The following is an 11083-nucleotide window of genomic DNA, read 5'->3' as shown; positions in this document are numbered from 1 at the left end:
AAGGGTGTTAAACCNCGTGTGATAACGACTAGACGGCCACGCGAGGATAAAGTAAGTTACATTCATTCATTCATTCATTCATTACATTCAGCTATGGCACTATCACACTAATATATCTGTGTACCAACTATCAGCCAAGGTAGGTAAATATGTAGCATTTAGCCAGATGTAAGGGCTCTGGCATGCATCATAAACTATAAATTAATGCAACTAAAATATAATGATTCAATCATGTTTTGCTGTTTTTTTAGTAAAATAATAAATATACATAAACATACTGTGTACTTTTTTCTACCTGTTTTAACAAAAATATATTAAACTTTTAGGCTGTACAATCAAGATTTTTAGACCTTAAATTTGAAGGTTTTTTCTAAAATTGAGTTCAAAGAAACATTTAAAGAAGTTGACTTTTGTTTATTATTTTGTAGGAGTTTGATTTGCAAGCGAGTCGGTTAGTGCGTCAGATGTTTCATGCGATTGAACAGATGCTTTTCGAAGGTGTATTGTCAGGCAGTACATCACTACAACAGGAATGTAGAGAATGGATGTCTGCCTTTCCACATCTAAGGATACTTGGGAAACAAGTTAGTATATTTACCTTTCATACTTAACTTACAAGTGTAAACAAGAGGAATATGAATTGGTTTATTATCACAATGTATGGTGAAGGTGAAATTGGGACACTTTTTTTGTAATTTTTTTGTTATGTGTGGCTGATAATTTAGACAACCAATTAGTGACCACCAGGTTGGAGCAATTGTCATTAAATGTCTTGCCCAACGACACATACACCCATAATGGTAGTGACAATGAGCCATAAATACACCGATCAGCCCTCTGGGTTACAGGCAGGTGAACTAACCACTTTGCCACAGCGTCTGACAAGTTGTTATATCTGGTTAAAATTAAATGTATTTTCGCATTTTGAGTGTTACTATCCCGATAAAGGCACCACATTTTTATTTTTTTTTTATTAAAAAAAGGCAACATAAGTAAGATGTCAGTATTAACAAAAAATAAATTGCAAGAACTGCATAACCCAACCTATGTAACAATACAGATTGTTACACCTCAAGATGATGCGTTCCAAATTATACCAACCGACCAAAATTCAAACTGTGACAATTTGACCACTGGTTATGGTTTAGATTCGAACACAAATGAAGATTCAGAAATGTAAGTGTGTTTGAAGGTTTTCCTTTTTAATATTTTTTTATTTGATATGCGCCATAAACTTCACTTTCTCATAGTGATCTGCACTGGCGGTTTCCTTCCTGTCTAAGCAAATAGTTTTCCAGTTGACGAAGTAACTTACTTTATGCCAAGCTAGTTTTAATCGAATCATAAGCATTACTAAGTTGTAACTTCTGTGAATGTCTGTGTTTGCCAAACTGCCAGGTTAGGATCCCTAAAAATTTTTTTTTGCTAAGTTTAACTACATCAAACTTTAAAATTTAACATTTGAAATTCTCTGGTCTGGACTGTTAGCTTCACAATAATTCAAAAAGTTTTCGTAAAATTTAATAGACTACTCAATTTAAATGTGGTTCCATTTTTACTTTTATTGTCTGCAGTTACAGGCAGCCTTTTTTTGTTATAACTCGTAGTCATTGTAAGTCCAAGTACCAGCTCTCGTACAGCGAAACTGTAAATAGCTTATTAATAAATCAGAATTCTTGAACGAAAAATTAATTGCAGTTTACATTGAAGAATTAGAATTTACCTGTATCACATTTCATCATTTGGTTAAAATGCTCTGGACTGTACATTTTGAGATTCAATCATGTTTTGCAGTTTTTTGTAAATATTTATTAAGTGTCCAGTTAAGCCAAAACTGGGAATGGAGTATTAAATCAGTTATGGTTCATATTTTGATTGTATGGTTTACCTGGATAACTGTGTGAATTCAAAATAAGCATTTTACGAAAAAATTGCAAAACATGAAGCTGCAAAAAATGTAATGTAGAGCCATGTTTTGATTTTTCTTGTGACTCGTACAGACACAAGGCACATACTAAAAAATAGTGAAAATTGCAGACTTCAAGTGAAAGGCATAGCAGCCATCTCCCAACCCATACCATCCTATTTATTGGAGAAAGATCCATCTCACAATGAAGTTGCACACAACAGTTTATCGCATCTTGTAGAAGAGGTTTATGAACAAGATGGGAAAGTAGAGGAATACCTTGCTTATGATATAAAAGAAATGTAAGTCAAAAAGAAAATTGAACTATGATTTTGATAAATTTCTGTTTGGGTGTCTGTTTTTCTTATAGTTTCGTTTCATAATGTACACACTTGTCTACTTTTTGTTTTGTATATATTTATATAGTAGAGTGGGGACACCTTTTTATTTTTTCCCTTCTATCTTCTCGTCCCATTTGGTAGTAAACAAAGAACATTTCAAATAATTATAAATCGTATCCTCACAACTCCCATAGACTTTTTTTATTTTTAGGTTGTTAATTGTTTAAAACTCGATCAGGATATTTTGATATTATGTGCTAAAGGTGTCCCATCTTCCCCCCACCCTACTATATGTTTTATTTGTTTTATAAATATTGTCAAAGTCTTGTTTTTACACGGACAAATTTAATTTCTTCCCCTAATGTTTACTATTTATATGATTTCTATAGGGACGAGGAAGAACACGCCAAGCGTTACCACGTGCCACACCGCAGGCGTCTCGGTTTCCCCCCAATTACCCCTAATGCTTGCGTACGAGACGCCGTGCTGCATCATATATTTGACCTCCTATGGTCCAGGGTGGTCCCTTGTCTGGCTGGCTCTGGGAAAGAAAGATCCAAAATGTCCATCCTAAAGGTAAAATTAAAAAAAAAAGTTTTTGCAGAAAATATGCTGAATGTTTTATTTGAAACTTCTGTCTTGTGCTTTACCATTTTGTATCAGTAATGTTAAGGTGCTTGTAATTGGAAAACAGTGATTGAAATGGTTAGGAAACACTGATGTAGTGTTTACGTTGTAATGCATTCATATTAGGCAGTATACCAATTTTATGTTTGTACTGTAGCACTTAATGTCATTATTCTAGCGTTACAACGATTCAAATGTCTTATTTAGTCAGTTAACTTCAGTACTAGACAACAAAACACCACAGCTTTAGATTGCTCAGGAAGCTGTCTACTTAATAATAATTTTTACTTTTCTTAACACTACACATTTATTTTCCTATTTTATAATAAATTTCCGTTTCTGAACACCTCATATTTATTTTTCTGTTTTATAATAATTTTTTTTTTCTAAACGTTACATATTTATTTTCCTATTTACTTTTTTTTTTTTCTAAACACTACATATTTATTTTTCTATTCTATAATAATTTTTCTTTTTTTAAACACTTCTTATTTTACCCCAAGGTACTTGTCCACAATTACATGGCATCGCAAAGTGTGAAAAGCAACTCGGATAAATCCTCTGTTCGTGAAGGTTTTGGTGAAAAACAGACGACGCATGGAAATGAAAATTCCATCCAAGAATCTTACTTTACTTTTGAACCAAGAAGAAATGCCAGTGGTAAGTATGAATGTGTGTTGTGGGTTGAATTACACAGAGAAAATATGATAAACAAACGGTATAAGGAGTGTACCTTTTTTATATGGGTTCATGGGCCCCTAAAAACAAAGTACCTGTAGGTTTAAAGTTTATGTCAGCAAGAGCATAAACAATTTTTTCTTGTCACATTATTAGCGTTAAGGAAATAAACTGATCATTTCACATTCACCACTGTATAGTGTATATATTATAAAACATGTTTCTAGTCCGGCGCCGTGGCATAGTGGTTAGCGCATAAATATTCTACAAAAAAAATATAAATCGTGATTGATTATTTGAATCTTAAAATGTAGTCTAGTGCATTTTAACTAAGTGAAGAAATATGACACATTTACATTCCTCTTTTTAAAGTCTAATTAAGTCTTAGTTCAGGTCTCAAGAATTCTTTTACACTGTCAGTGTTCACTTTGTGATACTGAGTGTGTCTTGGACTTGTTCATCCTCGTATAGAAGTTTAATAACCCAGTCTGCTGTCGAACGTAATTACTTTTTAAATTGAAAAAAGCTTTGGAATTCTGTCCTTATTTAAAAATTTATAATTTTTCCCCTATTTTTTTTAGATGGAGAAGACGACTTTTATGATCCGACTCTTCCCGGGATCATTGTTGATCGTGTGGGTCATCCAGGATCTTCTCTCATGATGCATCCCTCCCTCTCCATCCCTCCTCGCCTCCTCTACCAGGACTCCATGGCTCTTCCTCCCTCTAGAGGAAGTTACCTGGATCAAGCAAGCGGGAACAATGGGAGGCATGTTCAGTTTACCCCAGTAAGTTTAAAAAATTGATAAAAAAAGAGTATTTTTATATCTTTTGAGACTCTTGATAAAAAATTGATATACAAACTTTAATCTGTTTGGAAACAGAATTTTATAAAGATATGAACTTGTAGGTATTTCTTTAAAAACAATTATTAAGACCTTTTTAATTTTTTGTAAAAATTCATTATAAACAGTATTTCTGTATTTATTTCCAATTTCTAAAAGCCATTAAAAGAAATATTGCATATTTTTTAATATTTAACTTTTAAATTCTGGGTTTGTATTACGTTCTAAAACATAAAAATGTTATTTAAAATTGCAAAATTAAGGTACTTTAAATTTGAACATGTTTGATTACTCAGTCTATTTTGACACCATCTGTGGAAAGGTAAAACAAAATCGTAAAAAAATACTAGAAAATTATTTTTTCGCAGGCTAGGTTGTCTACTGCACCAAATTCAAACCATGGTAACTTAGATTCACTCAATGATGTTATGAAGATAAGTCAGAAGAAGCTGCAAGTTCGAAGTGATAAGGTGTCTATGTAAGTATTCTAGTATTGCATTGTTATCATTATACCAGTTGGAACTAGGTTTGATCATGGCATGAGACACTTAGCGGCAATTTTTCCAAGTTTCAACCCAGTGGTCACTAATGGGTTGTCCAAATTATCCACACATAAAAAAGTAAACAAAAACCCATAAAAATAATAATCATCCACAAAGTAACATACATGGTAACTCGTAAGCCGGCGCGAGGTGTATGAACACCCGTGTTATAACAACTGTGGTTTTCCGGCCACTCAAGGATAAAGTAAGTTACATTTATTCATTCATTCATAAGGGTTTTTTTTTACAAAAATTAAACGTTGTGCATTTGTGTTTAAGGTCTTTATGCACACTTTTGTTCTATTAGAAGTTTAACTTTCTAACATTTAAACATAAATGGCTTGTTTGTCTCCTAGGTGTAGCGACCACGCTTATTTTCTTTCAGTTAAATGTAAATATGTTTTTAACTGTAAGCGTGTTTTAACAACTGTTGTTTTGTCGCTATATCCTGTCGTTTTGTTTAAAATATTTCTAAATCTTCACTACCCTAATCTAAGAAACAAATAAACTTATAAATATTATTATATTAAAGCTGTTTTCAAACCAAACAATCTATTAAATGCTTATAATAATCTCACAAAAATTTATTTTGCTATTATTTATGTAGTAGGATGGGGGAGAGGGGACAGCTTTTCGTTTTATTTTCTTTTCCGATTTGGTCGAAAACACAGAACAGTCAATGAAATATGAAAACATATATGGGGTATTATGTGCTAATGGTGTCCCTTCTTACCCCACTCTACTATTTAATTTCCCATTTTAAATGGGAAAAATGGTATGTCGCATGCCTGAGTGCCTGGTTGTAAGTTAGAATTGGCCTATTAGTAAATGTAACGTTCCATCATTTTCACAAAAATTCCAACATTTTCTCAAACTTTCCTTTATTTTCACAAAAATTTCATCATTTTCACAAAAATTCCACCATTTTTAAAAAAATTTCATCATCTTCTCAAACATTCCTCCATTTTCTCCAGAAACGAGGATCTTGCTCCCGGCATCCTCCCGGACTCTCGTTTCCCAGCCCGCCCCTCCTCCAGCCACTACATCAATGGGGTAGGCAGCAACATCTTCTCACCTGTAAGCCACCATTTATCAGCTATAGGTAGTGGGACGAGCCCCCTATCCACCCCCAACCGACCCTACACCTCTCGGGAGCTCTTTGGTGGGGTAACAGGGGGAACCACCTCCACAAGACAGCCGAGTGCAACAGCTAGAAAGGGCAGAGTAAATCGGCCGGCAAGGTTGCTGCCTCTTGACAGGTAAACTTTTAAAGTCAAGCATAATTTATCTAGATTTAAAAAGTATGTGTATAGTAGGGTGGGCGAAGATGGGACACTTTTTTATTCTATTTCCTCGTCCCATTTGGTACATTGGCAGCAAACAATAAGTATTCAAAAAATTTTATACTTTTAACCCCCCACCCTACTATATAATGAATTTTAATCTGTTAAAAATAATTAAAACAAAAAGAGTCCGACAATTTTGGGTATCTGTTTTAAAATAAAGCCAAACAAAATTTACATAAATTGGTTTGGAAATGTTAAATTGTGGCTTTAATAGTGACTTTTTGCTGACAAATACTTTAAAAATATATTATTAATATTTTTTATATTCTATAAAATTGTCCATTTCGTTATTAAGCAATTGACGCAGTGTTAATTACTACAGTAGTGACACTAATTACTCTACAGTCTACACATATTTTTATAATTAAAAAATGCATATACTAGATTTCTGATTATAAACCTGTATCCCTAAAACGTGCATGCTGCAAATTGCTGTGGTATATTAAGCTTGTACAGCATTTATCTTGCCACAGTGATGCAGGAGATAAATTACATGAACTGTTTCATAGAAATTCCCTACAAAAACATGTTCTATTGAACTCAACATTGCATTTTTGTTTGTAATAAAACTTTTTATCACAATTTAAACATTTACTGTCACACATTAACAGGTAAATGTAACACAATGATGATGGTTTTATTTCAGTTTAAATTTTATACAAATTTTAATTTTTACGAAAGTTTAAATTTCAGTTTTCATGTATTTAATATGAGTTTAAATTTCAGTAAGTTTTATTTTTCAGTATTTCATATACGTTTAAATTCCATACAAACACACAGAGCGAAAACACCTAATGTTGAATTCAATGGAATTGTGAAAGCGACAAAGTTGACGCGACCTGGAAACCTCGAACCCACGTCCCAATCCTTCAGTGGTTTCCGGGTGAACTCACCCCCAAGTAACTTTCAACCCCCACCGACCGCCCCGAACCCAAGTACTGGGGGGAATTCCCACTGGGTAAACCCCCGCTTACCCCCGATACATAGTTTGGAGGCGCTACAGGAAAATTCACTTGTGGAATTTAAGAAACTGGTAAGTATGGAATTATGTAGGGTATTTTGATAAAAGCTTAAGTTTTTGTAAGATAAGTAATAGGTAGAGTAATGTGGTTTTGGGAAAGAGCATTTTTTTATATTTGTTTAAAATATAACTAAAAAATATTTTCCAAAAAATTTGCAAAACATGATTGAGAAACTTAGTTTAATATGGAATAGTATCAGGTTTACAAATATACAGTTTATTTGGGTTTATACTAAAAGCTAAAGCCTATTTGTAAAACCTGTCATAGTTTGATTAAGAATTTAAATAAATCAAAATACCTTTGTAACAAAATCATTTTTTTAGTTTTTATTGTAGAGATTTCTAAAGTTTAATCAGAATTTATACAAAAAAACAAGCTTTAACTTTTATGTATTTTTTTGCAAAAATTGCTTTTATCTTAATTTTCGTCAAATAATTGTTTCCATGTTTCTATTTGTACTTTTTGGAAAAAGTAATTTATTACAAATGTGTAATTTTTTCCCAAAAGAGATTTTTTTACAAAAGTATACTACATAATTGTACAGAGAGGTAAAATGTATAATATCACAAATGTGTAACTTACAAATTTGCATTTTCACAAATTTATCCTAAATTTCTGATAATATTACATGAAAATACAGAGAGGAAAGTCTGCTCATCACAGAATATCAAGCGCACTCGCTGAAGAAAAGCCTGTGCATAAAAGTTTTGATATGTTTTCTCGACCAAACACTACACATACATTTAGGGTAAGCGGGAATGATATTTCTACTTTTACAATAATTTACATATCACTGTTTCTAAGTATAGGTCATGTTATACTTTTAACTATATATTTCTTTCTTTCAGTTTTAGGTAGTTTTAATAATTTCTTTAATTCATTTTCAATTTTTTACAAATCTAATTTTCTATTAAAACTATAAAACACAAACTATAGAACTATACAGTTTAATTTATTTTTTTAAATATATTTTTGTTGTTTCAATTTCCTCGAAATATATTTTTCTGATAACACAATAAAACACAAACTATAGAACTGTACAGTTTAAATTATTTGTTTAAATTTATTTTTGCCGTTGCAGACGGACAATTTAATTCAGAAACGTGCGACGTCCATTACCCCCTCAAATCTTGCTTTTGGGGCCCAGGGAAACTCCCTTGGAATTACGGGGCTCAAGACCTCGAGTCCATCTGGGTTCGTGTCGGGGCCAGGAAACCCTCATCTCCAACTCTCGTCCACAAGCCCCGATAATGGGTCTGGTCTCGCAGGGATTACTGGCAAGTTCTAAGTCATAAGTTTAAAAAAACAACATAATATTTTAATAAACTCTTTTGGATACATTTTTAAAAAAAAACATTTTACGTTTTTTTAAAACAGTTTTAGGTCAAACATTTTACAAGTTAAAGTAACCTAATGATGCTAGTTTGGGTACAAAATTTTATCCCTCAAAACAAACTAAATGGAAAAATTGGAAATGACATATTTATAGTGGATTTAATAATTTAAATTAGTATTTTATATGTCAACCTTTTTTTTTCTTTTTTTAATGGTATGTCTTGGAATATTTGTATGTTTGTAATCTTAAGATTATTTTGATGTTTAGGTATTGGTATCAATGTATTCAGTGGAGGACATTCTCCTGATGATAAGGATGATGAGACATGGGGTAAGTGGTGTATGGTGTGTAACAGCTACTTTATCTAGGTCTTGGCATTAATGTATTTTGTGGAGGACATGTTTATCTCTATTTTAAACGTGTGAGGTTCTATGGCAAGGGACTTGGTTACTGTGGGAAACCTTATTTAAAGAAAGGAACTGATCATAGGCTTTATTTAACCGGCGCTGTAGCACAGTTGGTTAGCGTGCCTGCCTCTAACCCAGAGATGGGATCAAAACTCTTTGCTGATTTTTATTGTGGGCGTACGCGTATGTGTTCTTGGGCAAGACATAAAAAAATAAAAAAATCTGCTCAAAAATAATCACCCACACAATAACAAACTTGGTATTGGTCATAGTGTTACCAAATGTAAGGAAGATTTAGTTTACTGCAGTGGGGAAAATATTCAAAGTAAACATCATCACATATACATAGTAGGCATACTACCCTAAAGTTTTGTTTGAATAAATCAATCAATGTAAGTTACTTTATCTTAGTGTGGTTGGAAAATGACAGTCTTAAACTCGGGTGTTCTGTTTCGTACACCTCGTGCCAGCTTTCGAGTTACCATGTATGTTACTTTGTGGGTAGTTATTTTTGGGGGGATTTTTATGTGTGGCTGATAATTTAGACAACCCAATAGTGACCACTGGGTTGGAGCAATTGCCATTAAGTGACTTACCCAAGGACACATACGCCCACAAAGCAGCAGCGACGAGTTTAGTGGTTTTGTCACAACATAGAGGACATTTTGGGCAAAAAATTATTCTGGCTGTGTATTGATTAAGCCTTTACCTATCATGGGTGCAGTATGGCTTCTATGTTATGTATATATCATTATCCATTTAACTGTTATGATACATCATCTTATTTGAAAGTTTTGAGAAAATTTGTCATTCGTAGTTGAATGTAAACTAATAATTAACGTAACATGCTTCAAAAATAAAATAGGTACAGTTTATGCCAGATCTTAATTATACGTATGTGCAAACTATCTAAACTTAAGAAATGCAGTTTGGGGTTAGATTTTATAAGGTCACCATAAAAAAAATAAAACACGAAGTTCAAGTTGCCAAAACAATCCTTTCAAAGAAATTTTAGTTATAGCTGCTAAAAAAATAATGATTTTATTTGTCTCTGCGATTACGGTAGCAAAGATTTAGAACTATTTTTAATGAAAAGACAGGATATACTTTCATTGCACAAAGACCTAGTCAAAACTAAAAATTTTTGCAGTTACGTGAAAACCCATGTAGTATAACTGTTGATATTTCTGTTTAAAAAGGGTTTTTAATATGTATGGTTAAAAAGGCAACTACATTTCGTTGCAAATTGACCTAGTAAAAGCTACAAAAATTCGAAATTTTTGTACTTAAAAATGGGTAGTGCAAACCCAGGTATTATGGGCTTCATGGTTGTCAATATTTTCATAAAAAAAACATGGTTTCCTCCAGAAAACAAATACATATGTGGCCTTAACACACTTTGTTGTGCAGGTCAGCCACTAAACCAGTCAAACGTGAGAAGAAAAAGGACAGTTATGGGGTTTATATGAATTTAATCGAAGATAGAGGAATATTTGCACCCCAATGTGGTGTTAAACAGCTTTGTGCGATTTTTTATTAACTTTTGAATTTTAGGATAATAAGGGACCAGATAAACCGCATTTTTATTAAAAAATTAACATTTTTCCAGTTAACCGTTTTGTCATAGGGTAAAATGCGTAATTTTTTAACTTGTATATAAGCTCTGGTTACACTTTTTTTCTCTGTGCAATACAAAATTACACTGTACATACCAATGCTAGCATTAGCCGTTGCTAATATAACAGAACAAAAACAAAAAGCAACTGACTATAGCTATATAGATATATTGTGGTTATTTTGAAGCCACTATGTAGCAATCAAGTGACATAAATTTGTAAATTTTTTATTTTTTTAACCTGTTTATTTGCACAAGCTACGTCATTGTACTTTTTAAAGTCCTATTTGTGGTCTGTTAATAAATGACTATAGTTCTCTATGTGATGTTTTTTGTGTAATAGCCTTACTTTTATTGGGCCTTATAGCATTAATAGTGTGTGTGTGATAACAGATCTGGGTACAAGGCTCTTGAAGAAA

At 32.6% G+C, this 11083-nt stretch overlaps 1 protein-coding gene across 1 annotated transcript in view; it reads left to right on the top strand.

Annotated features, from left to right (window-relative positions):
• LOC100179140 (protein FAM149B1) overlaps nt 1–10983 on the top strand; it is a 13303-nt gene extending 2320 nt beyond the window's left edge. Inside the window, exons 5-17 of the mRNA XM_002129858.4 lie at nt 429–584; nt 1061–1176; nt 2038–2208; nt 2637–2823; nt 3378–3534; nt 4134–4339; nt 4765–4874; nt 5913–6197; nt 7065–7317; nt 7947–8054; nt 8388–8583; nt 8910–8972; nt 10460–10983. Coding sequence (XP_002129894.1) covers nt 429–584; nt 1061–1176; nt 2038–2208; nt 2637–2823; nt 3378–3534; nt 4134–4339; nt 4765–4874; nt 5913–6197; nt 7065–7317; nt 7947–8054; nt 8388–8583; nt 8910–8972; nt 10460–10518 — 2067 coding nt within the window. The 3' untranslated portion in view covers nt 10519–10983. The remainder of the gene's footprint in view (nt 1–428; nt 585–1060; nt 1177–2037; nt 2209–2636; nt 2824–3377; nt 3535–4133; nt 4340–4764; nt 4875–5912; nt 6198–7064; nt 7318–7946; nt 8055–8387; nt 8584–8909; nt 8973–10459) is intronic.
• The last annotated feature ends 100 nt before the right edge of the window (nt 10984–11083 follow it).

The sequence above is a fragment of the Ciona intestinalis genome, chromosome 14 (genome assembly GCF_000224145.3).
Source record: "Ciona intestinalis chromosome 14, KH, whole genome shotgun sequence".
Classification (NCBI taxonomy): domain Eukaryota; kingdom Metazoa; phylum Chordata; class Ascidiacea; order Phlebobranchia; family Cionidae; genus Ciona; species Ciona intestinalis.
The sequence above is the reverse complement of the archived record's forward strand: the minus strand, read 5'-3'. Positions and strand labels throughout refer to the sequence as shown.